At 38.7% G+C, this 25,035-nt stretch overlaps 3 protein-coding genes across 13 annotated transcripts; 1 reads left to right on the forward strand and 2 right to left on the reverse strand.

The window, feature by feature from the left end:
* The first annotated feature begins 314 nt into the window (after positions 1 to 314).
* Positions 315 to 1,665, forward strand: LOC117164117 (SPRY domain-containing SOCS box protein 3). The gene is made up of 5 exons (XM_033346990.2): positions 315 to 449; positions 591 to 781; positions 854 to 1,082; positions 1,148 to 1,375; positions 1,441 to 1,665. Exons 1-5 carry the CDS (start codon positions 362 to 364, stop codon positions 1,557 to 1,559), a joined length of 855 nt encoding a protein of 284 aa, XP_033202881.1. The 5' UTR covers positions 315 to 361; the 3' UTR covers positions 1,560 to 1,665.
* Positions 1,097 to 3,135, reverse strand: Ogg1 (8-oxoguanine DNA glycosylase). The gene is made up of 3 exons (XM_033346862.2): positions 2,866 to 3,135; positions 2,410 to 2,715; positions 1,097 to 2,349 (listed from the first exon to the last, which is right to left on the reverse strand). Exons 1-3 carry the CDS (start codon positions 2,961 to 2,963, stop codon positions 1,758 to 1,760), a joined length of 996 nt encoding a protein of 331 aa, XP_033202753.1. The 5' UTR covers positions 2,964 to 3,135; the 3' UTR covers positions 1,097 to 1,757.
* Positions 3,136 to 3,800: 665 nt separating this feature from the next.
* On the reverse strand, positions 3,801 to 24,914 carry LOC117163908 (uncharacterized). 11 transcript variants are annotated; one of them, XM_076624353.1, is made up of 14 exons: positions 24,128 to 24,914; positions 23,948 to 24,048; positions 23,435 to 23,834; positions 23,176 to 23,328; positions 22,507 to 22,897; positions 22,025 to 22,173; positions 21,582 to 21,946; positions 17,374 to 17,478; positions 13,404 to 17,301; positions 10,363 to 13,212; positions 8,675 to 8,926; positions 5,913 to 6,236; positions 5,285 to 5,563; positions 3,801 to 4,644 (listed from the first exon to the last, which is right to left on the reverse strand). In XM_076624353.1, exons 10-14 carry the CDS (start codon positions 10,377 to 10,379, stop codon positions 4,449 to 4,451), a joined length of 1,068 nt encoding a protein of 355 aa, XP_076480468.1. In that variant the 5' UTR covers positions 10,380 to 13,212; positions 13,404 to 17,301; positions 17,374 to 17,478; positions 21,582 to 21,946; positions 22,025 to 22,173; positions 22,507 to 22,897; positions 23,176 to 23,328; positions 23,435 to 23,834; positions 23,948 to 24,048; positions 24,128 to 24,914; the 3' UTR covers positions 3,801 to 4,448. The 11 variants fall into 11 exon arrangements, with proteins under 11 accessions (XP_076480468.1, XP_076480470.1, XP_076480469.1 ...); XM_076624355.1 differs by having other exon boundaries at positions 13,404 to 15,367; positions 16,901 to 17,301; positions 22,507 to 23,328; XM_076624354.1 differs by having other exon boundaries at positions 13,404 to 16,500; positions 16,901 to 17,301; positions 22,507 to 23,328.
* Positions 24,915 to 25,035: the final 121 nt, after the last annotated feature.

Here is a 25,035-nt window from a genome sequence, read left to right on the forward strand (position 1 = left end):
TAGTTTTTTTTTAAATGACTAAATATTTTACAAATGTAAGTCAATAAAATTTAGAAAATACTAAAAATGTACATTTATATATAGTTTGAGTTATTCATTATCATTATGACAATATTATTATTATATATTATTTTTTCATATTTTTCAAACAATTTACATACAAATTTAATCGTGACGAGTTTATCATATATAAGTACTTACACGTGTGTTTGTACACGATGCATTATGTACATGAATATTTGTAGAATCATTAGATTAGCGCTGATCATAAGTAAATCAAAATACAATAATATAGTGTAGTGCGATAATTTACTGTAGAAGAATAGTTGAAAAACAGTGGAAATATTATAATTGCAGAATTATGTATTTCGAGCATAACCCTACATGGCCGTGTGCAAGGTTCTGTAATTGTACTTCACTGACTAACTGTCGTTGCGGAGAAAATAATGGTATGATAAGATATTTAAAATGGCGTTAAATGATTCTCATTTTTCTTTCTTTTTTCATTAGCAAGAGTCTAATAATTTAAATGCAATTTTTTCACAAATACTACCAAAATTCACATAAATATTATCTTTTTGTTTACCTAGTGCATGAATGGACATGGAACAAAGAAAATGATACATCTACTATCGTTTTATCTGAAAATAATTTAAAAGTTAAATTTCACAATGGCTATAGTTATGGTACAGCAGCTGTGAGAGGTACAAACGTATTAGAAAAAGGCAGGCATCATTATTGGGAAGTTAAAATGCTTTCTTGTATTTATGGAACCGATATTGTAAGTATCTTCAATAGAAATTAATGACATTTAATCTACTTATTGTTTCTATTAATAATGCAAAATTTTCAGATGGTTGGAGTTGGTACAAGTAATGTGAATTTAAATAGTGCACAGGATTACTTCTGTTCCTTTCTTGGGCGTGATAAAGAATCTTTTGGTTTTTCTTACCATGGATATATACAACATGCTGGTATAAAACGTGATTATGGCACTTGTTTCGGGCAAGGTAGCTTAGTAGGGGTATACTTGGATACATGGAGAGGCACCCTAGAATTTTTTCTTAACAGGAAGCCACTAGGTAAATTCATAATATTACAAATATCAACGTATTTATATTTTTCCTTACAATATTTTATGATTTAGGTATTGCTTTTACTGGATTAAAGAATTTTGCGTTATATCCTATGGTGTGTTCCACAGCTGCACACAGTATGATGAAATTGACTCATAGCTGTTCTGTGCCAGCTTCTTTATCAGTATCTTGTTTGTCAGTATTAAAATCATCACATAGAGCATATTTATCAACTATGATTCCTGGATTACGGTACCTTACTCAGAGCATTTTTGCAGATATATTAAAAATTCACTCAAGTAAGTTATTTACAAAGAAATGTGCAATTAATAATTTATACTTTAAATGTTGTTCTTTTCTTCAGACAGAAACGATGAGAATGAGAAGGATGAACCCCAATTTCCAACAGATCATGTAATTCTAGATGACTTTGACTTTGTACTAGTGGGTATGAGTATAAAAAGGAGGAAAATGTGTAGGTGAGAGAATGTGGATAACAGACGTGGCCTCAAATTAGTTGTAAAATTTCTTATTTATAGATAAAAACGATCATTGTAAACATGTACATTAAAAACGAATTATTCCTTCACAGATAGAAAATTTCATATGACTTTATAGAGTTTTGTAAAAGTGTAATGTAATGCATATACCGATTTTTTTAAATACTAAGTAAAAGTATTATTAAAATTTCTTAAGATTTCGTAACATGCTACTTGTACTATTTTTACGCTTGCTACGCGATCCGGTACGAGCAGAAATATCATTAATTTTTGCACAAAAGACAAGAGCTTGAGCCCATCCAGCTAAAGGACCCCATAATTCGCGTAAATAGTTACTAATTTCTTCATGAATTTTTGGGGTGACAGTTTTATATTGTTTTAAATGAGGTAAATACCTTGCCCTAGCTATTTGGAAGATATGAGTGTCTACAGGAATAGCCTCTAAGTGACCTAATGACATTAAACATACACAATCTGCAACTTTTGGACCAATCCCAGGAAGAATAATTAGTTGTTCCCTAGCTTTAGCATATGATGTATTGTTCTTTTTGTGTAAATTTGAAAGCCATTGTTTTCCACCAAGATCTATCAAATGCATTGCTGTATTTACTATATATTCTGCACGATATCCAAATTTTTCTTCTCTTAATTTACTTTCAACATCTTTACTTGCTAATGCTTCGATAGATGGAAACTTGTAATAATCTTTGCCTTCGATTGAGCAAATTTTTTCACCAAAGAACATACATAATTTTTCTACCATTCCTGATATCCTAAAATAATGATGTATTTAAACGTATGATATATAAATTAAACCATTTTACTTTACAAACCTTTGGATATTGTTGTTAGAACTACATATAAAAGAAAATACATTTTCAACAACATCTTGATTTAGTATTCTAACACCATTTGTTTTGTTTAACGATTCTTTAAAATGTGGATCCGCAGCAGTCCATTTTTCGCACAGGTCTTTTAAACACTCGTTTAATCTGAAGTAGTCAGACAGAATCGTGTCATAATTTTTAGAATCTACTAGTGGGCCTTGTACATTGTAGAATAGATAATTATCATGTTGCGTAAGAGTCCAAACATATCCACCAAAGACTCCTCTATATCCATTATTGTAATTAAACCATCTATAAAAATTATTTTTTACGTTATTTGTAGGAAGCAAGACTATGTTATTTCAAAGCTCGCGGGAAAATTATGTTAGACAAGTGAGAAGTACTAAAAAAAATATTGGTTATGTTTTTCTAAAAGATTAATTATGCCATTAAAAAGATTACCTGAAACTTTGACCGCCTTTTAACGTAATGCCTAAATCTAATTCCGACGACAAGCAAGCGATTTTACCATGCTTTGTTCTCACTTCATTTTCGTGCATCTTTTCTTCCAAATGTCTTATATTGCTTGCCAAATAGATTTTAATCTTTTCTATCAATGCACTATATTTAATACGAGGCAGGAGAAATTTGTAATACTAGAAATTTCGATTATTCGTACAGGATTAACAGTTTTAAACGTTTATTTTCTTACAGAACAGGTAATATAATATAAATAGATAAACCGCGCGCAATTTGTGCAAGTGGAATAACGGAAACACGTGCGCATTTAATAGCGCGCCAAATTCGACTTTGAATTCGAATCCAAATCCCGAATAGTTGTAGAGGAAGATGCAAAAGATATTATGTATATGAATTTTGATAATTTTCATAAGGTTTTATTCTAATTATTTTTATAATGCATCCTTTATTAAATATGTTAGTACTATATCACTATTATACATATTTACAACGATGTACCTACTGTTAAGAATTTTGATAGTTTATATTTATATATCTATGAATTATTTTCATTTATACAATACGAGGAGATATTGCATATTTAACTTATTACACTTATTTTTTATATGTCGCATTTAAATACAGCATATATTTCAATATTTAAATACTTTTGTATCGTTACAATCTTGATTTTCTTTTCAACATTTTTACATCGCACGAACATGACTCATTCATACATAAATACAATCATACAGAATACATGCACGAGCACAATTAACGCAGAATCAGCGTTATTGTACACATAACCAAGAAAATAAGATAAAAGTAAGTGAACTATTACGCAGATTTCTAATTACAAGAGTCAACAATTTTGTAGGAAAGAGATTTTTTCATTTTCTAAACTACTTGTTAATATAGCGATTTTTTCTAGTTTTTTTATGCTTGAAAAATTATGCTACTCATGATATGTACAGTTTTATTATAATTTATCTACAGAATAATTTATTTGGCATTTTCAAAGACAATAACGACTACATAGTTAGTATATAGATAATAAAAATGATACCCTGTCTATTTCGAACGATTTCATTTCTCCGTTTCATTTCATTTTACCATTAAGCCACTAAGTAAAAATCAGCAGTCTAAAACGAATCTGACCTTGCAAATATGAAAAATTAAATACAAACCACTTTTATATTAGTAAATCTGCTTCATATAATTTTCGTAGTTGATATGTTTGAAAGATTCTAGATACTCGACCAATTAACTTTACAATTATAAATGATGATTAACTCGATCTTACAAAGAATCGATCCAAGGAACTGAAATATGATATAAAACTGTCGTCAATCTACTCTAATGATTACACTTTCTATAGCGACCACTACGTATTGTCATTCTGTCATTCAGACGGTCAAAGAGGATGACTGCTTTTATCTGTGATCTGTTGTCCAAAAATGACCGATCGGGTCATGATCGAATACTCTCGATAAACTATTACATCCCTGAGAATTGGTATTGACATCTCTAGAAAAAGAATATTCTCAAACATTCGTCGCTCTCTTTTTAAATCTCTTCCATTTAATTTAATGATAAGGAACATTTTCACGGACATGAGCCTGCTTTCGGTATTCGTGATGCTGGCATTTGCCCATCCAGGACCATTTCGTACAAACCTTTTGCGGTTTCAATATAAAACATTTCGTTCTTAGAACGTCAAAGAAGATTTTGCCGATAAAATTCGCGGATGCTGTGTCTGCCATCTTTAAACACGTACGAAATCTGTAAATATGACAAAGAATCTGATAAGTTCGATTCGCATTCGGATTGGTCTTTGATAAATTCATTCGAATCTACAGATTGTCTTGCTAACTGGCCAAAATTTTATCTCGTTAAGAGTTGCTCATCTTTACTCTTGAAGCTACTTCTTGAAAATGTATCTTTTTTTATTTCGTTCGTCTGACATCGACGTCCGAATTCCGACATTCAACTGATTCTATGTAGACTGACTGACAACTTTAGACAACTCGGCTATTGCTGTCTAAGGGTGGAATTTCCTATAAAACGCATACGTTTGATGCAAATGCAATAGTTGGAGATCGTTTGTGCGAAATACGCTTCTTCGATGTATCGTACTGCAAGCATCTCACACTGTTAGAAAATCTCTGTGTGTGAACGCTGCATCTAACCGAACTGAAAGCGTCCTTGTAGGAAATTCCAGCTAAACTCTATCTTTCTATCAATTTCACGTGAAACTTCTTAGCATCGATAATTTGTAACTTACGTATTGTAATATCAATCGATTATAATAATAATATTAATCGAGTAATGCAACAGGACCTTGACAGAGATCCTTCATAATTAATTGGCCCGATTTGAGGCCAGTTAGCAAAGCAGTACTGTAATCGATACCGTTCGATACCGTTCGTCACAGGCACAATGCATCATGCTCGAGATACCCCAGTTGAAAAGACCGTAGCGCGTCTCGAAAGCCGGAATGAAAAAAGGACAGGCCGTGTCGTGTCTGCGACAGCAGGCATCTGCTGTGCCAAAACCGCCCAGATTCGTGTATTTCGTGGCCCGATGACCGCGGCCGCACCATTGTGTCCCTGGGATCATCAACAAGTCCCTTCGCGAGCGGCTCTTACCTCGTCTCTGGCGGTGACTGCTGCTCGTTCCGTTTAAAAGCTTCGAGTATTTCCTGTATTACGTGATATATAAAGAAAAACTGAAAACTCTCTCTCTCTCTATCTCTGTAACAAGTACGACAAGTAGATAATTCTCCTATTTTAGAAATTCGATTTATCGATTTAGCAAAGCTGAAAGTGTCTTTATGGTATATTTGAAGAAAAAAGTTAACTAGCACATCGAGATAGACTGGTTAAAAAACCTTTATCCACGATTTTATTCGTTATTTCTATCCAGAGTGATTCGATGACCGAACCTCGATATATTTCGTTATATTCTTAGATGATACCATAAAACAGGATCACAGTTTTTTTATTCTATGCTATATTTCATACATTTTCTTTTTATTATAGTTTTTATACCTTCGTCGATGTTGTGAAATCAATTGATTTCGCGCCCTGTTCCTTACGTGGGTGCACCGATGACGTAGATCCGACGTGGACGAGAGCCAGGAGAGGTCCTGCGGGATCCTCGACGAGTCCTCCTGATCGTCCACATCGAACAGTTCGACGGACGTTTCATCGCCGTAATCGTCGTCCAAGTGCGTGCTTGATGTGCAGGATCTCTCGTCACCGACGTCGAGTTTCTCGTCCACACAGTCAGTAAGCGTGCCACCCTCGTATATCAGTTGCACCTTTCTGGCCGTCTCCTGTAGCCAGACCTGCCTCAGTGCTACGTCCGTATCTCTATCACAGTCATACATGTATTATGAAGAATAGAATTATTATTTAAATCACTGCAATTTAAAAATGTTATGACGATACATGCCGAAGCTTAGAAAATGAATTATCTTTCCCTAACATGAATTTTAATAAACTATTAGTTGCATATAACGCGAAAAATACTCTTCTCAAGTAGCTTGAGTTTTTTCCTTTTTAGCGTTTTTTTAGTTGTTAGTTCTTTTCGCATCGACGACGAATGATACAAGAAGAGACGCACCTTTAATTATTTAATCTAATACGCTCGTTTAAAGTAGCTAAAACCCTAACGCGATGCCCGTGTAATTCACGCTAGATCGATCACACGCACGCGTTGCACGATACTTCCTCGTGATTAACGCGCAGCTATGATTGATGCTCCCCCGCCTTCTTTTCAACTCGTCGATAAACATCTTCGACGTTAAATGGTCGTCGTTAAATTCGTCGACGGCTGTTCCACGATAACAATGTTCCGTCCATGTGTTCTCGTTCCAATACGTGTCTTTTCGTCTACTTGTTACGTATGAATCACTCTGAGCGATTAAGAAACTATAAACCTTCTACTATACTATTTACAATTAAACATAGAGCGAGAACCATTCAACCAATTCTTTTAGCCCTGATGCTATTTTTTCACCTTTTAATTTCACATTTTGCGAACTTTGATACAAATAAAATCATTCTTCGTTATTTTTCATCTAGCTGACAATCGTGACTCGTTACTATGAATCAAACGTGTAAATAGTTACCAAAGAAATCGTAAACCGGAAGGATTGGAGTTCTCTAACGTATTCATCGAATCGGAAGATTTCGTTTCTCGTTGAAGAATTGATGGTTCGAGAACGATGGTGTCGTTGGCGAATCATGAGAACAGGCAAGCCGCGTGCTTTTCTCGTTACAGCAAAAGAGCTTTCACCGATTTAAGTGCAAGGTGACGTTTCGCGGTCGTGGAATTCCCTGGTATCCTCGTGAGAGTATCCGCAGATGAGTTACAACCGCTGGTCCGAGGCCAGCAGCTCTGGGACCGTTCTCGATGTTCGGTCTCCTGCTTCCACCTAATCCTTGCTTACTTAACTTGCCGCTTTTCGGCTTAAGGCCTCGGTTGGCTTAGCGGTCGCTGTCCACGGCTGTACGCGATAAATTGTTTTCGATCCGAAAATTTAACAAAACACGATATAACCATCGTTGTACGATCTACTACATGCTGGAAAGTACGCTTCGCTTTTAATTTTCGTCTTTCAAGGTATAATATCGTTTCTTAAATAAAAAAAAAAATCTTCCCATGCGATCAGTTCAACCGGAATATCTAACGTTATTGTTTCGTTTGAAATCAATCATCGATTGGGATGAAAATTCGAGGACCGTGGCGAATCGAACAATTTTTCAATTTTTTTCTCCGCGAGAAAATCTTTCTATTATTTTCTAAACCTTTAGTCGTAAATCTTCAAGGGAGAAGAAGCATCTGGACGCATTGGATCTTTAAAAAGAAAGAACCGCGAGAAGAGGCACACTCACGTGGGAAATACGCGAGTCTCTTTTTAAAGAAAAAGAGCCGACCGACTCGATTTAGCGCTGTGGTAATTCTATGCAGTTTCCGGCTGACAAGGACGCGCGTCCAGTAAACTGCAAACGTATGCCCGGTATCAGTTAGTCGATGTAAAAACGACGACGCGCGGCGTATTGAAAGAGGTAACCAAAGTTAAATGCATACGTAGCCAGTCTCGTGGCTCCCACGCGTATTGGCAATGCTGAAAGGAGGCATTGTTTTCCTCTTCGCTAACACCGACTCCTACGGTTTCACCGGGAGGGTTGTAGTCGTGAGATGCTGCCTCTTCGGGAGATTTGTTCCCTCCTAGTTGAAGGAAATGTTATTCCAGGCAAAGAGGATGCTACGATGTTGCTCTAACGTCGATCGGAAAAACAATCGAACTTCGCGTTTCAAGAAGAAATTCTTGCCGAGTGTTTTCGCGAAGTTTATTCGCGATTAATATGTATACTACGCGGTCGTGAGTCGACTAGGTGGGAATCGATGCAGAAACATTTCAGAGAATTGACTTTGTGTGATGCAATAAATTTTCAACCACAGACATTCGTATTTTTGCAATTTTACTATAGCTACGTAGACCCTAAGCTTCTTGGTAATTTTATTTATCAAAATCACTGTTACGAGGTTGATCTAACGTAACTGTTTGGCTTGAATTGAAAATATAAACGAATTCTCAAATGGTAATGAAATAATAAATCTACTCTTCCGTAGCTAAGGATTAAACGAGAGATATTCGATGCTATTGAAAATAGCCTAGATTTTACGATTTAAAGAAATATTAAAAAAAGAAAAAAAAAGGAAGGAAACTTCGAAGAGGATCTTTGATTCTTAGAACTAATAAAAAGAGCATTCTTTTAAAGACAGGATGAAGATCATTTACCCCCAATTGACGATGGTCTCCTTGGCGCAAATTCCAGGCAGTCGAATCACCCGTTCGAGTTCCCCGTCCTGCAGGATCCTGGTGACTGAAATACCGCGATTAGTTGCGGCCTTGGCGAATCCAAACGAGACGTTCGGGAACGGTAGGAGGAGGTTCGATTGTTGGTGAACAGCTCCGGCGTCCGACAGCACCAGGAGCAGCCCAAATGCCAGCAGCATCGAGTACGGGATCCAAATGATTCGCCTTCTTTCCCTGGACACACGCGATATTTATTGCCTCGTTAAGCTATCCGCCACGATGCCTGGTAGCAAATTGAATTTTATTTCTATCCTTTTATTTTCTGGCCGGAGGAATTCGGAGGAGTTTCATGTTACATCTTTTCTCTCGCTATTCAGTTTAACGTTACAGACCAGCTTTTTGCTCTTTGATATTATTCAGATATGCAGCTTCTCGGAATAAATAAAATAAATTTTATTATGAAAATACACTTTTCGTTCGACTTTTATATTATTTGTCAAATAAATTCTTTCAGTTACCATTATTTTTTATTAAATAATCTTACGTAAAAACGCTATATAAAAATATTTCTTTCCTCGTGCGAGTTTATGATTAGAATAAATTATAAATCGCTATATAAATTTGTCCACCTTTATGTGTAATAATTTAGCGTTCGTCTATTTAAAGTGAAATCTCTGTTCGTTTCTGTACTCTTTGAATTATCTGTATTATTGGCAAATTCGATAACAGACAGGTTGTAAAGAGAATCGGTCGGATCGATGGACGGTGTAACGGAGGTATCAATTTCTGGCGTACAACTTCGATTTGAAGAAATTAAAGCACCGAGCCGTGGCTTTGACAAGCCACCGGGGCCGATACCACCCGCGATCCTGTCGCAGTTTCTTCTCGTCGTTCGTGGAGAACTGTTTGGCGCTTTGCCATCACAGGCTCGATCATCTTCTTTTCATCGGCAAGATAAAAAGAAGCCGCGCCTCTGTATGCTGGCTCTTATGTAATTAACACGTATGATATCTGCACAGCCATATGTTCCACGACTGTTTATTATTTTTTTCACGAGAAACTCCGCAAATTTCTAATGTTCTCTCACCGGAAAAATCTTTCTTCTCAAACGTATATACATAGACATAAAATGTAAATAAATAAAAAAAAAAAAAAGAAAATAAGAAATAATAGCTGGATAACCGAACGTTGTAATGTTTTAATCTTTTTAGCGTCCTAAAATTCCATTGCTGCAAAACAATCCCTCTTCTCGGAGACTTAGACAAAAGACAAGTAAAAACGAGCAGTAAGAAACGTGGGGAAAGATTCTGGAATCTTGGAATTCTGTAATGTTTTAATTTGTTTAATTAAAGAAATTTTAACGGTTTTTATATAAAACATTAGCCTTCCGTCGATAGAGTTCAACGAGCTTCGTGATAAAAGTAATCATGATGTAAATTTGGAATTGCGGTAGCATCTAATCTTGGAACGATGACACATGATTTCATGCAGTTCGCGAAAATATTATCGCGTTTGAAAGAACGAGATAAAAATTACACGTATCCGTATCGTTCCCTTTAACCGGTTGCTTTTTCAAGAATTCTTAATATGTCGTCGGTTATACGCGATAAAACAGACGATTCTTAGAAAATTCTTTTCCTCTTGAAATACGCTGAAAAATCTTACGATACCTTGGTAGCACGCTCATCTGCACGGTCCACGAGCGAAAGTTCCAAAGAGCCCTTGGCGCGGCGGTTCAAACTCTTCCATAAATAGTGCACTTCCGTGAACCGCTGCGAACTTCCTCACGGGACGCACATTCGTTCATATTCGATGGCTATCACGGGCTCAATCACCCTTTTACTATCTCACTTCTCCTATCAAGGATTTTGGATCTTATTTTTAAACGTTAATTGTCAACTCGGAAGCTCTAACTCGTGGTGTTTCGACGCGTTTCCTCACTGAATCGACATGAATCTCAAACGAAGGGACGGAGTCGCGAATTATACGAATAGAACAGGCGAAGGGAGAGATGTTTCGGAAAATCGAGTCACGTGGTTGAGACTTTTCGCGCCCTTTTCTTTCGAGCGAAATCGGTGCAGTGCACAGTGGCTCCGTTTAGCTCGGGGATACCTCGTGGAGGCAATCGGCCGTAGTAACTGGCGCGCTACGCTCGCGACTCTCCCTTAAATACTGGCGAGAGTTCTGGTGGTTGTCCAGTTCACCTACACCACTACCTATTCTGTCACTTACGTCTCTCCTTCTCTGACGCTCTCCCCTTGGTTCGATGCGTTTCCCCATCTGCAACCCCACCACCACTCGGACACCAACCAAAGTCTCTGCTTCCCCTTTCCTCCTTCTCTTGCAACCTTCTACCACCAACGTGAGGAGCCGCCTCTGCCAAATCCAATCCTACCCACTCACCCTAAGATCTAATCCCTGCTCTCTTCCTCTTACTCTTTCACTCTAACTCCCTGTCTGCTCTATCCCCCTTTCCTTTTTTTCATCCCTCTTTCCGCTTCTGAATTCCGCGCGCACACCTCTTTCCCTTCCTTTTTCCCTCATTTCTCTTTCTCTTCCCCTCTGTAGCCGTCTTTGGATCTCGCGTTTCTTCCTCCCCCTCGTTTCTCTTTCTCTTTCTCTTTCTTTCGTTTCCTTTGTCCTTCCACCGACCAAGTCGCTGCTTTTTTACACCCTGATCCTTCCTATCGTCTAGGCGACTCTAGCGAGCTGGCGAGCGACTTTGGTAAATGCCGGTGCATCCATCACCGAGCGTCACACAGGCAAGTCGAGGTTACCGAGGGCCATGGCTCTGATTCCGTGTTACGAGTCGCGTGTTGGTGCATCCTCGTCGGTTGCCTCCTAGCCCGGTGGATTCACCTAATCGATCATACAAAATAAATTTACTGGTTCATCGATATTCGTATTAATACAAATAACAAGAAAACGATTATCTTCTAAATGTAACGCTTTTCATAAATCAACGTAAAGAAGCATTAGTTTCGTCAGCTATTTTCCGGCCGTAATGGATGAACATGATAGAATTACCAATAATCGAAGCTCAGACAGAAGCTTTCCTTTTTCCATATATATTGCGAAAGAAATTATTCGATGATCGACGTCGATAGTACAAAGTCAGCGTTTGATCGACTGGGAAATTTTTCCTAACGCAGGAAGATGTCGACCAAATTGTCGCCGAAACGTTCGTCCATAATAAATTATGCAAATCAGCGCAACATGAGTAGTCCTCGTCATTGGCCATGAGTCCCGCAAGATCGTACCACGACTGGCGACTAGCCAAAGGTCGTTCTTCGCGAGGTTCGCGATAAACTTTCGTCCCGGCGTGCAACCGGGAAGCATTGTCGCGCGAATTAGCGCGGCTTTTCAATTTTTCCGCCGGCTAGGCACTTATAGAGAGCCGGCCGCGTTCTCTGAAATGGATCACCTGCGCGACGATTCCTTATTTCCACCAGTGCACCGCGAATATTTTATTCGCAGATGCTCCTGAAGAAGATGTCCGGGTTCCCACGGATGGCTCCGTGAAATTATGCTCCATTAGCTTACTTATTTATATTGCAGTAGCTGCAACAGTATATCATCGTCACTATTATCATTCGAATCTTACGAATAAATAAAATTAAATATAAAAGATATAAAACAATAGGGAAACTTAGAACGTAATTTATCTTCAGATTACGTATTAGAGAAAAATTTACTCGTCACTCGAAAAAATATTACCCAAAGGTTCTCGAACGAGAAAAGAAAATTCCTTTCTATCTTACCAAAAATTGTAAATTCCTCCGAGTCCTTCCTCTTCAAAGAACCATATACCGTCACATAGCTTATTCTAGTAGCTATAAAATACAGGTAACAATTAGACGCGTGCACGATGTCTTAAAGGAGCCGGTCATAAAAAGATGAATGACTGGCCCATCGTGAACACTCGAGGGTCTTACTCTCAACTCAGGTGGATCTCACAAGTTAAACGCGTTAATAGCACTAGGCAAAAGGAGGGGAGAAAGAAGGGCGACACGACGGATTTGAAGATTTATGCTCATCCATCGGCAGCTCTTGAGTGGTCTCCTTGAGGAACGAGATCGGCTCCACGGAAATTAATTGGCGGGACGAAGAAGTGGCAGTGAAAAGCCGCCAGTGGTTTCCACCCATTGTACTCCTTGTGGTTATGACTCGGTGCCGCAGGACAGGGTTGTTAAAAGGGAGGGGGAGAGAAATGGAATGACAGAGAGAGAACAAGGGACAGAGAAAGGTAGACTAGTCGAGGTGAGAGTCTGTAAGTGAGTAGGTAGTTCTTGGGGCACTCGATTGTTCGGTCCTCGAGGGTTCGTCCACGAACTACCGTCTCCATATGCACGTTTTTGGGGCTCATAAAAGATCTCCGAACAAAGGTCATCCCGTTCTGATTTCCAATTGCCTCGTAAAATCTGTTCTGTGATTGTAAAGTTGCTGTTTCGCAGTATCCTTTCGGTCGGGAACATCGTCATTTCGTGTTTCGACTCTGTTTGTGCGTGTGAATTATGATCCTGCGAGTAGAGGAATTTTACGTTATGTATAGCAAAATGGTAAGTTCTAACGGCAAGGAAATTAGTAGAGACAAGATTTTTACAAATATTTTCAAATATATAAATATATAACTTATTGAACGTTGAATGCGTTAAACGAGAGAATTCTGCAACGAAAGAATTTTATTTTCAAGTGCCGAATAGAGATCTACCTGTGCCTCCATCAGCAATCTGAAGAACGGTTTCCAGAGTTGTTTCACTCCCCCACAGGAATGGTTTTATTGTTCCGAAGGCGAAGAGCTCTCGAGCTTGAACGCCAGTGCACATAGTGTGAGGTAAGGTTCCGTGGGTTGACTCTTGCAGACACTTTTAAATCTTGGAAAAATATCTATTACCTCTTGTCGCGTTACATCTGGCTGCTTTCTTTTTCCTCTCGCGTTTCTATGTCGATTAAAGTTCAGTTCTCTAATTTATTCAATCGCGTCCTTTCGATCTCCATGCTATTTTTTTACAGGCTAATTAGAAGAAAGCAGATTAACGTGAAACATTATTCGTAGTTAAAAATATGTCAACCACCAATTGTTCCGTCAATCTCCGATATTTATACAATTTCGTAGACAAGAGAATTATCTTGGGGATCGTACTAAATTGCAATTTCTAGAGCTACTTTAACCAGAAAAGAATTCGTGGAAATATGAACGAAGGAAATGTAGACAGAAGAAGGAGGAAAACAAATAGAAATAAAAAGAAGAAGCCAGTTTAACATTGGCATCGCGTGGTTCACATGACTGGTAAACGGCTTCCTCAAACATTCGTGGATTCAAGTTTGTCTTCTCGAGAAGTAAACGATGACAGAACGGATCCTTTGCTCCGTGGATGTGCTCGATCAACCAAGCTCGCAGATCCCGAGTTAAGATCCGCCGCTCTATAACTAACTTGCTATTATAGCGGTTGAAGTGTAATTATCTCGCGATAGTTCAACCGCAAGATATTCCCGTTAACTAGAAGGCAATTTGTGGATACTGGCCATAATCGAATTCCCTCTGTCCTGTATGACAATTGTACTACGTCAAATTAGACGCCTCTCTTTCATTTTCTACCCGGCAGCCTCTTTTCCTCCTACAATTGTAAAACGAGCCATTAGCGCTAGTAAACATTACCGCTGTGAAGAGTTGGCAAACACACGGGCTTTATCGAAAATTTCGTGTACAACGCGGGTCACTATATTTTCGGAAAAGAACAAAGAATTATCTCGAGAGGATTATACACACGTCTTATTCCTCTCGACTCCTAAAATTCAAGCAGAAGTTAAAATTATAATTGAATATCTTTACCACAAAGATCATTTCAAGGTGAAAGTAAAAAAAGAACATTTGTTTCATCACTGAAAATAGATAAAGTAGATAAAACATATATATATCGCGATTCAAAATCTCACAGTCGCAATGAATCATCTTGTAGACACGATCCAGACCTAAAATATAACCATCTTAACAAAACGTTCCCGAATCGAATCAATGACTAATTATACGTTGGAACAACAACGCGGAGAAAAAGGTTTTGGATCGGACGTCGTTCGTGGGATAACGTATCGATCATCCATCGGAGATCCATTACACCGTGCCAGCTTAGATCCTTCGAACACGGAGAGAGGTCGACGATCGTTTCAAGGGAGGATGGCTTCATGGATTTTGTTGAACGAGTTGAGGTATAGTCGTCGTTCAACTTCTCCTTCTAAGAGCTAATTAATTTTTATAGCTTTGCTCGAGGAGAGAGACCTCGGGTCCACCGTTCGTTTCTTGTTCAGATCCTACGAGGCAATATTAATGGACTGGCCCGTTTGCTTCGCTCATGTTTGCAGATTTCCTGCAGGTCCTCTTTATTTGCGGATCGTCTCGTTGTTACTGCACTGACCCCTCCACGTCCATACGTTGATTGTTCCTCCCTGGTCGATGCACATAATTTAATAGTTTTTACAATTTATAAATTCGTCTAGTCGATGGCAGAAAATGAGAGATATAAAATAATCAAGCATGGTACAGTACAGACATAGCGCCGTGAAGCATAATACTGGTTTCCATAATGAACATTGTTCTCGTGGGCTGACGGCTGATATCTCATAGCGGTTTTCTTCGAAATTGACATATTCTCCTGGAAAATTTATGGGTAGAAAATCCTGCAAAATTATGAGTTGAGTTATTATTTTGTTGATAGCTTTTATGACTTCATATAAAAATTCCTATACGATAGATTTAATGGAATCGAGGAACGTTTGTTCGATTGATTATACTCTACAAGAAGGGGTCTTTGATCTTCCCGTGAAATTTATAGAAACCATGATTAAAAAATCGAAGCAGTTCCACTATGTGAAGCTCTTCATCGTCCGAGAAAAATAAATAACCGGTCGATCAAGTGGTGCGTCTCCCTCGTAGGTGATTAAGTTTTAGGGTTCCGAGCGGAGAGATTTAAACATGAATTTATCGTAGTAATTATTTGCCGAGGCACGAACATACAAATCAAGCAGGCTCGTTATTATTACACACGATGGCGAATTAATTGCCAAAAGAGTATAGATCGATATGATCGGTGGCAATCGTTTGATTTATGTCGACATCAGACAGCTGACAATGGAATTTGTAGACTCTGATATAACAAAAAATAGAGTGCAAGATTCGATGCGTTGCTTTCTTTGCTTATTCCTCATATTCGTCGTTTTCTTTTTAGGTTCAACGTCTTAAAATTTGACTGCAAAAAGCGTTCTTCCGTAACAGACGAAATTAGCTGAATCAATAACGGATACTCATAACGATAAAGCTGTATCGATTAAAATTATTTTCGTCGAAATTAAAACTCATCCGTACACGCTGAGATTTTATCGAGCACTTGAGTTCTAAATTATTGCAAACAGTGAGTCATTCAAATCTTTGAGTAGTTCCACGGGACCGTAATGCCTATGGAAGCTTATAATGGAAGCATTGTCGGATTTCTAATATAAAATCGTGGCTTATTTTCTGTATTCAACAAAACGCTGTGCGTGCAAATATATGATACCATGGAGGAACGTGTACGAACGCAAATGGATATCCTAAATGGCCAACGGTGAGTGTATACGTGCACGGTTATAATCTATATTGTACCCGCATAGATGTGTCTTTGTCCGTGACCTATACATCAAAAAGATTGGCGTCTTTATTAACAGAGATACCCAGGATTTCTTCTTTTTCCTTTTATTAGTCAAGCTTCGAACTCTTGACGAAAATCAACGACCGTTGCGGTAAACGTCTATCTAATCTCTCGTACGAGCCGTTTCTATAATCATACAGAAAATATTGGGACGTTTGTTAATGTTCGTCAGGTTTAGTTGCATTTTAGATTCAAGACCATCACGCGATACATCAACTTGATTGACTAATGTCGCATCCGAGCAGTTGGTTTTCCCTTGGAAATCGTGAGAAACCGACGCATACAGGAATCTAGCGAAATTTCGATTTACAATAGTTTGCCGAAACTCCCATGTATGTACCGATTTTACAATTCTACTTTAAAAATATTATGTTATACTATATTCCCTGCGAACACCTATTTTGTTATTCGAGCGGATCTTTCAATACTTCATACGCTCGAAAGCAGATTAAAATCGTATTTATCTCCGATTCGTGGTCGTGATCGCGGCCAACGAGAATGAATTAAAACAGAGAACGAAACGTACGGGGAAATGTCGGTAGTAAAACGACGAGGAAATCCCCCTTTCTTGCCCCGTTACCCCTTAGACACTCAGGCCATTCAGGCAGTCGCCGTTTTCCGCGACAATTGCGAGCGCAATGCAATAATTGCATAATTCCCGCCACACTTGCCACTCGGGGCGAAACTGGTCGGTCCATGAGTGGTTGAGCCGCGCGTTCGTAAAAGGGTGTAGCCGCTTCGTAGCCACAGAATTGTAGCTTGTAAGTTGTATCCGCAAGGAGAGCCACCTTTTCTTTCACTCCTCGAACTTTGCCGCTGGAGGATGAATTTTGTGACCGACGTGCGGCTTCGACGAATTTTGTTCCTCCTACTCTCGGGCTATGGGTTAATCGTCAGAGAGTGCTGCAGCATCAGGATGAAGTCGACCTATAGAAAGTATAAAAAGCAAAATATACACATTGTAAAACGGAAAGATAGAAAAATATAAAACATAGTTACCGACGTCGACGAACCTTGAACTTCTTAGTGGATAGTAAGGAATTACAACGAATTCTACTTTTCATTCGGTCTAACGTGACTGGTCGGTCACTAGCGGTTCTATACCTGAAATTTGTGTGAAAAATTTGTTTCAAAATATCATAAACGCTAAGTCAAATACTATTCAATTATCTATTCATTAGCATCGCTATACCTATGGTATATATACCCATAGTAAGATGAATAGAACAGGCACAATTTACACAGAATAATCTGCGGTTACCCAAAATTATTATGCTGGTAATTATAAGTGAAAATAGCTTGATTTATTGCTGGGGATGGTTATATTTTCTAAGTAACGAGAGGTAACTGTGACGAGGAGGAGGGGGCAAAAGGGTCGGGCAGACGAAGAGAGAACAGATAGGCAAGGCTGCAAACCGCTTGACGAAGGAAATAGAATTCAGAGGAGAACTTCCTTCATTTCGACTTTTACCGGCTCTTAGCGAAAGCAACGCTGCGTTGTAACGGGTGACGTTCGCACAAAGGGTGTTAAAGTTTTACGCGGACTATTTCTCTTTTTCATAGATATACGCCTCTCGGGCGATAAAAACTTGTACAGTTTACTGAGATTCGTGTCGTTGCCATTGGAAGAAGGAAAAAATCGTGAAAAAATTAGCAGACGTTATATTCGCCGATATTCTACGTATATTTTGCCGACATTTAAACCATTTATTCCGTCGATGCGTTTGCCTCTACCTAATAACAAATTTCCATTGTATTTCTTAAAAATATTTCAACCTTTTGACAACGTGAAAATCGTCTAGCTTGTAAACACACACAATGAAGCGGTCGTCACGGGAAATTCTTTCGAATTGGTTACGGCGTCGAGTCCCAAAGATTTGTCCGAATGTCGTCGAAGCTTCTTCATGCGGGGGTGGTTTCGTGGAAGAACGACGGGAAAGGAATGGGAATAGGAAAGAAAGCGAACGAAAGGCAGAAGAAATGAACTGGCAATCTCATCAATTCACCAAAAAACAGCCGTAGCGGTATCTACCTGATAATATTTACTGCACATTGAAACGCGACAGAAAGGAAAGCCACGGGTCTTTGTAAGACCAATCGGCCCATTCAAAAGCTGGTATTAGCCAAGCTATTGTCGGAGCGGCGTGAAATCGACATACGAAAAATTTTAAGCGAATCAATATGACGCTACTAATTGCTGTATAGCTTCGAGTCATGCCGGAACGCAATGTTTGGCCCAACCAACGATATCTATTGTTTATTATAAAAACATGCCTCTCTTTGTTGCCGTTTTGTTTCGCATTTTTCTATAGACGCGAAGGATTTGAAACGATTGGAAGATTGCTTCGATACAGAAAGAATTTTAACACATTTAGATTTGTATTTTGATATTTTCAAAATAATTGGTTCGGCTTAAAGCAAGGAGAGTGTCTTCTCTTTAATCAAAGAGCTCGGCTAACTTCAAAGTAGACCGTAAGAAAATCATAGGAAAGCAGCTACTCAAATACAATTTCTAAACGACTCACGAAGAATATGCGAAATTATAATAGAACATTGGTGGTTAAAAATGAGAAAAGCAAAGATACGTGGCAAGTGGATGTTCCTGCACCACCCTCCGATGAGAAGTGATCACGGAGTGGAACCGGTGATCGGGGAACACGCAGTTCCCCGAGAAGATCATAGAGAAAAGAGGAACTTTACGAGCCGCGTATATGGTGCACACGATCCGGGCTGCGGCACAATTCGCCACTAATTGATTTTACGACATCCGTTATATTGACCGTGAAGATCGTCGACAGAGTTGGTCGAGCTGCAGAGGGTGCAGATGACACCCTGGTGCGAGCCATGCATGACGCCCTTTTTCAGCGGATACACTCGAGGAATCTCCATGTATGAACCCTGATCACCGAGGACGATCTGATCTATAGTCTGTAGCGGCCCTCTGTTCTTTGTCCGCTTAATGTTTCGCTGATAACGGCCGACAGAACGGGCCGAGTTGACCGAGGAACGAGAGCTAAACCGGTTGAATCGAGAACCCATCTGATAATCTGATAATCGGGACCCATATACGGAGACACGACTAAGAAGCATGTGAAAAATACTCTGCTCGTATTTAAGTTTTACATAGAGTGTAGATTGTTTAAAAGCATCGACTAAGAAAGAGTATGTATATGAAAATTAGTTTAATGCCACTTTGGATTTTTTAAGTCGAGTTAACGTGAGAACAATACTGAATTTAAAGAAGGGGTTCAGGAGAAAGCTGTCTTTGAATCACCCTGTATATTATTAATAAATAAACGGTGAAACTATAAATTAAATTATAAAATTGAGTCGATTTATTTGGTGTTCGTTTTTTTTTTCGATGGAGCATTAACTATATATAATGAAAGATCGGGAACTTAATTGGTACAGTCGATGAATAAATATGGAAAAAGCGATAAAAAGCAATCGGAGAAACCAGTCGTGGATACAGGTCGTAGCCTCAATTCTCGTTCGATGGCATTAGTTGCCCATAGAAGAACAGAGAATCCCCTTGGCCTCCAATAGGATCGAGACGGGATCTCAAAAGGAGGCAAGATAGGAACGAAGGAAAGTCATCTCTCGCTCTCTACTGCTCCATCGCTATCTCTCACTCCAATGGACAATGAGACAATGGAGTGACGTTTGCGAGACGTGATAGCAGTCGGATTAATTCTCGATCGATTCGAAGGGAGCCGGTTCTCCGCTTTGAGAATTCGTACTTTCCCGACAAATACGCAACCGGTTAACTGTTTGACTTGACACTACAAACCACGTGCCTTCAAATCGTACCAAAATAATTCTAGAAAATATGCTTACAAAGAAAATGCTCAAATTCTTCGATCGGTCCTCGTTTAAAGTCTTTTATGCCATGCCTAATACACAATTTCTGAACCATGAAACTTTAATATACCCTATATAAATAAAAATACTACATTGACACGTGCGTGCAAAAAGGCTGACTATATCGACGATCAAATTATTGTTATCATAACCATCTGCTCGTCGCTTTTACAAGCTTAAAAGCTAACGCTGCCGGTCGTCAGATCAAAGGAGGCCGACGCTTCCGCTCCCGAGAATGGAAAACATAACCCGAAATTCCCTAGCGAATACATTCGAAAGTGAGCAGTGAACTGATCGGCAAAGTACCCCGGAGACCGCTCAGAATTTTATATGAAGGAGAACAAAGAGTTCTGCTCAAGAGTTCAGTCCTGTAAATACATATATTCGGTTCAGTATCGCAGAGAATGTCGTTGCACCGGTCTTTTGGGAATTCAAATATGCGATGCATCTACGATCCAAGACACGGATTGGAGATCAAAAGGTTGTATCGGTTTGCAGAGTCCAATAAACGTTTCACGTTCCTCTCGTCGAATGTTTGATTCCTATAAGACGATAATAGTAATTTAGTTCGATCAATCTTTGTCTTATCTAGAATAATATAATATCTAATATGTAAGAAGTCGTGTTTTTATCGAATCAACCATATATCCTATCGTGTTTGTTTCCTATCGCCTCGTGCAAAACGCGTATTGGACAGGGTGCATCGTTTTCGACCACTGAACGCATGAATTGTTGTCACACGAGTTGATTTCAGGGTGGCTCGAAAATCGATGAACTTCTGGCAGGTCGTACGACTAATCGTGATCGATGAACCGGCACGCAGCGGCACGTGACTGGTGATCTATCGCGTGGAAACGATTGATCGCGATATATGGACGCGGAGACATTTCGCCCTTTCGTTGGACATCATTTTTTTTAATACCTCGTTTTAGATCTCGTCCTACCATGCACTCGTTTCAAACTTAGTTTCACTTGTCATTGCAAAAAGTGAAAGAAAAAGGGTGAGAAACAGTGAAAAGATACAGTCGAAAATCACTTTTGACTGATCCTAAAAGCTAGACGAATTAGGGCAAGAATGCAGGATAACTAATTGCCCCATAGCGTAAGTCTCATAGACACGCATACCGATACATTCATTTTTAGGCAAACCCATGGCCCCAAATGGCGTTCCATGGTCAGATAGAAATCTCGAAATTATAGCTCGACTATATAGATGTTCTCAGCGACAGAGGAGCTCGTTAGTGACTGAGAGTATCGATGACCCTCGTTAGGTAATCATCTTTTAATTAAGCCAAGAAAAAAAGACGCCGCTGATACATAGTCTGCAACCACAAAACTCTAATTACCTTGCTCTACCGGTTTAACAGGCAGCTTTGTGTCTTCGAATGGGGGCTGACATACAACTTGACGCACTCTAATCTCACGGTTAACTCCTGTGTCAGGTGCATTTCATGTGGTGATGATGTCGGAACTATTCTTCTAATCTACATTTCTTTTGTAATCGCTAACGCCTCAGTTTTTCTAAACAATGACAGAAGTAGCATGTGTCTTCAAAGCAACCATGTGTTTATGTTTATATGTCACGCTCGTTGCTTACAGATGATGAGACGTAATCGTATAAAGTTATGTTATGAATAAGTATTAGAACTCGCATAACTTCTTTATTATCACAACTGTGATTAGTAGTCTTGCATTTCAAAGTATGTACATTCTAAAAAAACATCAGTTAAGAAACTTTTGCTACCTTCTTACAACGGAATTAATTAAGACGTTGAAAAGTAAATCTCACCATATCGTTTGTTTATTTCCTCACTCTATCTCTTATCTTCTTGCTGCACGTTTGTTCCTTTGTTTCGAAGGCGGAAAGCGCAAAGCACTGTCTCGTGCATATTCGCGATGTCCGTTCACTTTGACGTCGTTCACAGTCCGGGAAGTGACCTTGAGTGACAAATTGATTTCGAACGGACTAAGGTATATAACTCCTTTAGATTTAGTCTAGTCTATCGAGTACCTCTGTGAACCTGCTACTTTTACATCTATTTTACTGGTAAGACCCATCGAAATAACGATAAAATAAATTTTATTTTATTTATTCGAATAAGAATAAAAATAAAATAATATGGTATCGTATTTCCCATTTCCTCTGATGACTTTTATCTAACGATAATGATCACCGATTATTATTATTCTAAGGAAAATTGAAACTGTTATTGAAAAAGCTACAGTGTATATCGTAGTATAATTGATATATATATAGAGATCGCAACTGACCTGCAGAGGATGGGATTTGCACTACGAAGGGATGGTCGACGAACGGTTGTTTGACGGTACCACCCCCACACCGAAGCATGGCAAACCTGGTATCGCATTCACGGTCCACTGCTTCAGGATTCGGGTCTCCACCCTGTCTCTACGCTCGTGTTTCCTCGTGAAAAAAGAAAAGAGAGAGGTGGAGAGAAGGGAGAGAGAAAGGAGAGAGAGAGATGATACGGTAAAGGCTACCCATCGTTGGCGATCTGTAACCCTCGATCGTCGGATCTGAACATATCTCACGACGAAACATACTTAACAGATGGTTAGGTGAACAACGCATTTGTCTTACAAATTGCAGCATCGAAACGTCTTCACGGCTTCTACCACGAAAATTGTTCATCCAACTGTTCTGTATCCGAGAAAATTTATGGAAAAAATTTATTTTCTACCTGGAGAATAGTTTTTCGATTACTACTGTTGGAATCGATTGTGCCGCGAAGAAATTTGAGAAGTTCGTCTTTGACAATGTAGTTTCAACTAAGTTAATCTAGAAACGTTGACTTAATTATTACATTACGTATTGCAATACAAGTAACAGAGTACCAGCGAACGTGATTGCTCTTCATAAGAATATATTGACTTTCGTATACTTAAAGAGAGTTTATAGAAAATTCTATCCGAGAGTACCATCGAATAATCGTAAATCCTGAACCATCTTGCGTCTGTTCGACGAGAAATCTATGTTGCGAACGGATCGTGAATCCATGAACATAACGCAATCACCTCACGCATCCGTCTTATTCCAAGATCAAGTCACGTGTGAGACTGCATGGTAATCAGCTGACACGGACCGTGCACAAAAAGAGTAGGTGATTTTAATAGAGAACAAACAGGATAAAGTGATGCAATTTCCATCTCTCGATATTTATAAAACGTATATACTTACAAAGAAAATCAAGAATTTTTCTTTTTTGATAGTTTGTCCAATATTGCTCCATCGAAATGCAACAATATTCTCTCTTTACTCTGTAAAGTTATCTATCAGTAGAGGACATAAGTCGTGGTCGCGTGGTAAGAAACGGCTGGGCGATATACATAGCAGGTGCGCGTGCAGACAGCTCGAGGCGTTTACCAGTTAACCAAGGGGTGGGCAAACTTTTTTCTGAAAGGGTGGAATAAGAAGCTGCGGGATTTACTGTGCCAAAAAGGGGTCACGCTATGCTAAAGCGAACGCGCAGGTCTTTTTAATCATCTTGTCAGGCTGGTATAATCCGTGCAAATCGTTCGTAAAAATTCTCACTACTTTCTGGCAGACAAAACTACTGTAACTGCAACAGGCATAACTTCTGAAACATGAAGATGGCTAACGTTGACTGTTCCGTGAAAATGTCTTAAATAGATATCGTATATATCGTAAAAAATATTTTCTTTCTCAGGAGTATTTAAAATTCATACTTACCATTTCATTTGTGTTACAGTAATATATTATCCTATATAAATTAACGAGGATGAACTATCTTAACTGTCTACTCAAAGAATGTCTTTGGAACAAAAATTTCACTGAAATGTTATAAAAAAATTAATCTTTAAAATATTCATCTCTCTAATTATTAATTAACGAAAGAAATATTTCACGTACATCAATTAAGTGAAATTGTTTGTCTATATATTTACCAATTTACAAAAATATCCATGATGTTTTAGGGACAATATTAAGAAGTGATTGCAAAAAAATAAAGCACCGTAATTGACACTAATTAGAGATAAACGAGCATAGAAGTGAATAAACGTTGAAGATGTGCTTGGCGCCTGAGTGTGAAGATGAGTAAAAGTTTGTAAAGATAGCACTTAATCCAACGTGTTACGTCTAACACAGAGAGAAAGAGATAGAAGAAGAAAATGAATGGACGTGGCTGTAAGATTCTCATTCCGCCAACACGCACTGGCTTTTTGCCAAGTCGTGAGCGCGAGCCATTAACGTGTGGGATTGCTTATCAGTTGCTGAGTCCGCGTTATTGCGTCGACGATGACCAACCGAGCGGCGGGCGACGCTGTTTCTGTCCCCGTGCCACCTAGATGCCCCCACGTTTCATAACTCGCCAGATATCAGCTATAAGCTATAAATGACGAAAGCGATCACGTTCACAAGAACCTACGTCCGTGATATTGACCTCACATCGATTATGGAACTATTTGCGTGCATAGCGAAAAATTACCGCACAAAAATCATCCTTCCTTTTGTTTGTAAGCTGATTGTTTAGAAAACGCTTCAGGAAATCTCTTACGATACAATATACTAAAACAATGGTACATAAAACATTACGAATGAAGTACATTATAAATGCAATTTATAATGATTTTTATCGGAGTAACAATTTTTAGTTATATATACTTAACTTTGTATGTGATACCCGAAGTTTGATATTTAATAACATTATCAGTATACGGAAAAATGAATTTAAAAAAGTGAATAATGGTTATATCTATTATATGATAATTATTTTCACACGTGGAAAGTAGTTATAGTGTAATTAGCGTTGTTGACAC

This window comes from Bombus vancouverensis, chromosome 14 (assembly GCF_051014615.1).
Source record: "Bombus vancouverensis nearcticus chromosome 14, iyBomVanc1_principal, whole genome shotgun sequence".
Taxonomy (NCBI): domain Eukaryota; kingdom Metazoa; phylum Arthropoda; class Insecta; order Hymenoptera; family Apidae; genus Bombus; species Bombus vancouverensis.

What these genes read in the sequence shown, in the direction of transcription:
- LOC117164117 (XM_033346990.2), top strand. Translation starts at nt 362, where the DNA reads ATGTATTTCGAGCATAACCCTACATGGCCGTGTGCAAGGTTCTGTAAT. An exon ending in TCGTTGCGGAGAAAATAATG is followed by an intron (nt 450 to 590) that starts GTATGATAAGAT and finishes TTGTTTACCTAG; the next exon opens with TGCATGAATGGACATGGAAC. An exon ending in GTATTTATGGAACCGATATT is followed by an intron (nt 782 to 853) that starts GTAAGTATCTTC and finishes CAAAATTTTCAG; the next exon opens with ATGGTTGGAGTTGGTACAAG.
- Ogg1 (XM_033346862.2), bottom strand. Translation starts at nt 2,963, where the DNA reads ATGCACGAAAATGAAGTGAGAACAAAGCATGGTAAAATCGCTTGCTTG. An exon ending in AAAGGCGGTCAAAGTTTCAG is followed by an intron (nt 2,716 to 2,865) that starts GTAATCTTTTTA and finishes TAATTTTTATAG; the next exon opens with ATGGTTTAATTACAATAATG. An exon ending in TCTAACAACAATATCCAAAG is followed by an intron (nt 2,350 to 2,409) that starts GTTTGTAAAGTA and finishes TCATTATTTTAG; the next exon opens with GATATCAGGAATGGTAGAAA.
- LOC117163908 (XM_076624353.1), bottom strand. An exon ending in ATTTCACAACATCGACGAAG is followed by an intron (nt 5,564 to 5,912) that starts GTATAAAAACTA and finishes CACGTAATACAG; the next exon opens with GAAATACTCGAAGCTTTTAA. An exon ending in CATTGTGCCTGTGACGAACG is followed by an intron (nt 4,645 to 5,284) that starts GTATCGAACGGT and finishes TCATATTTACAG; the next exon opens with ATTTCGTACGTGTTTAAAGA.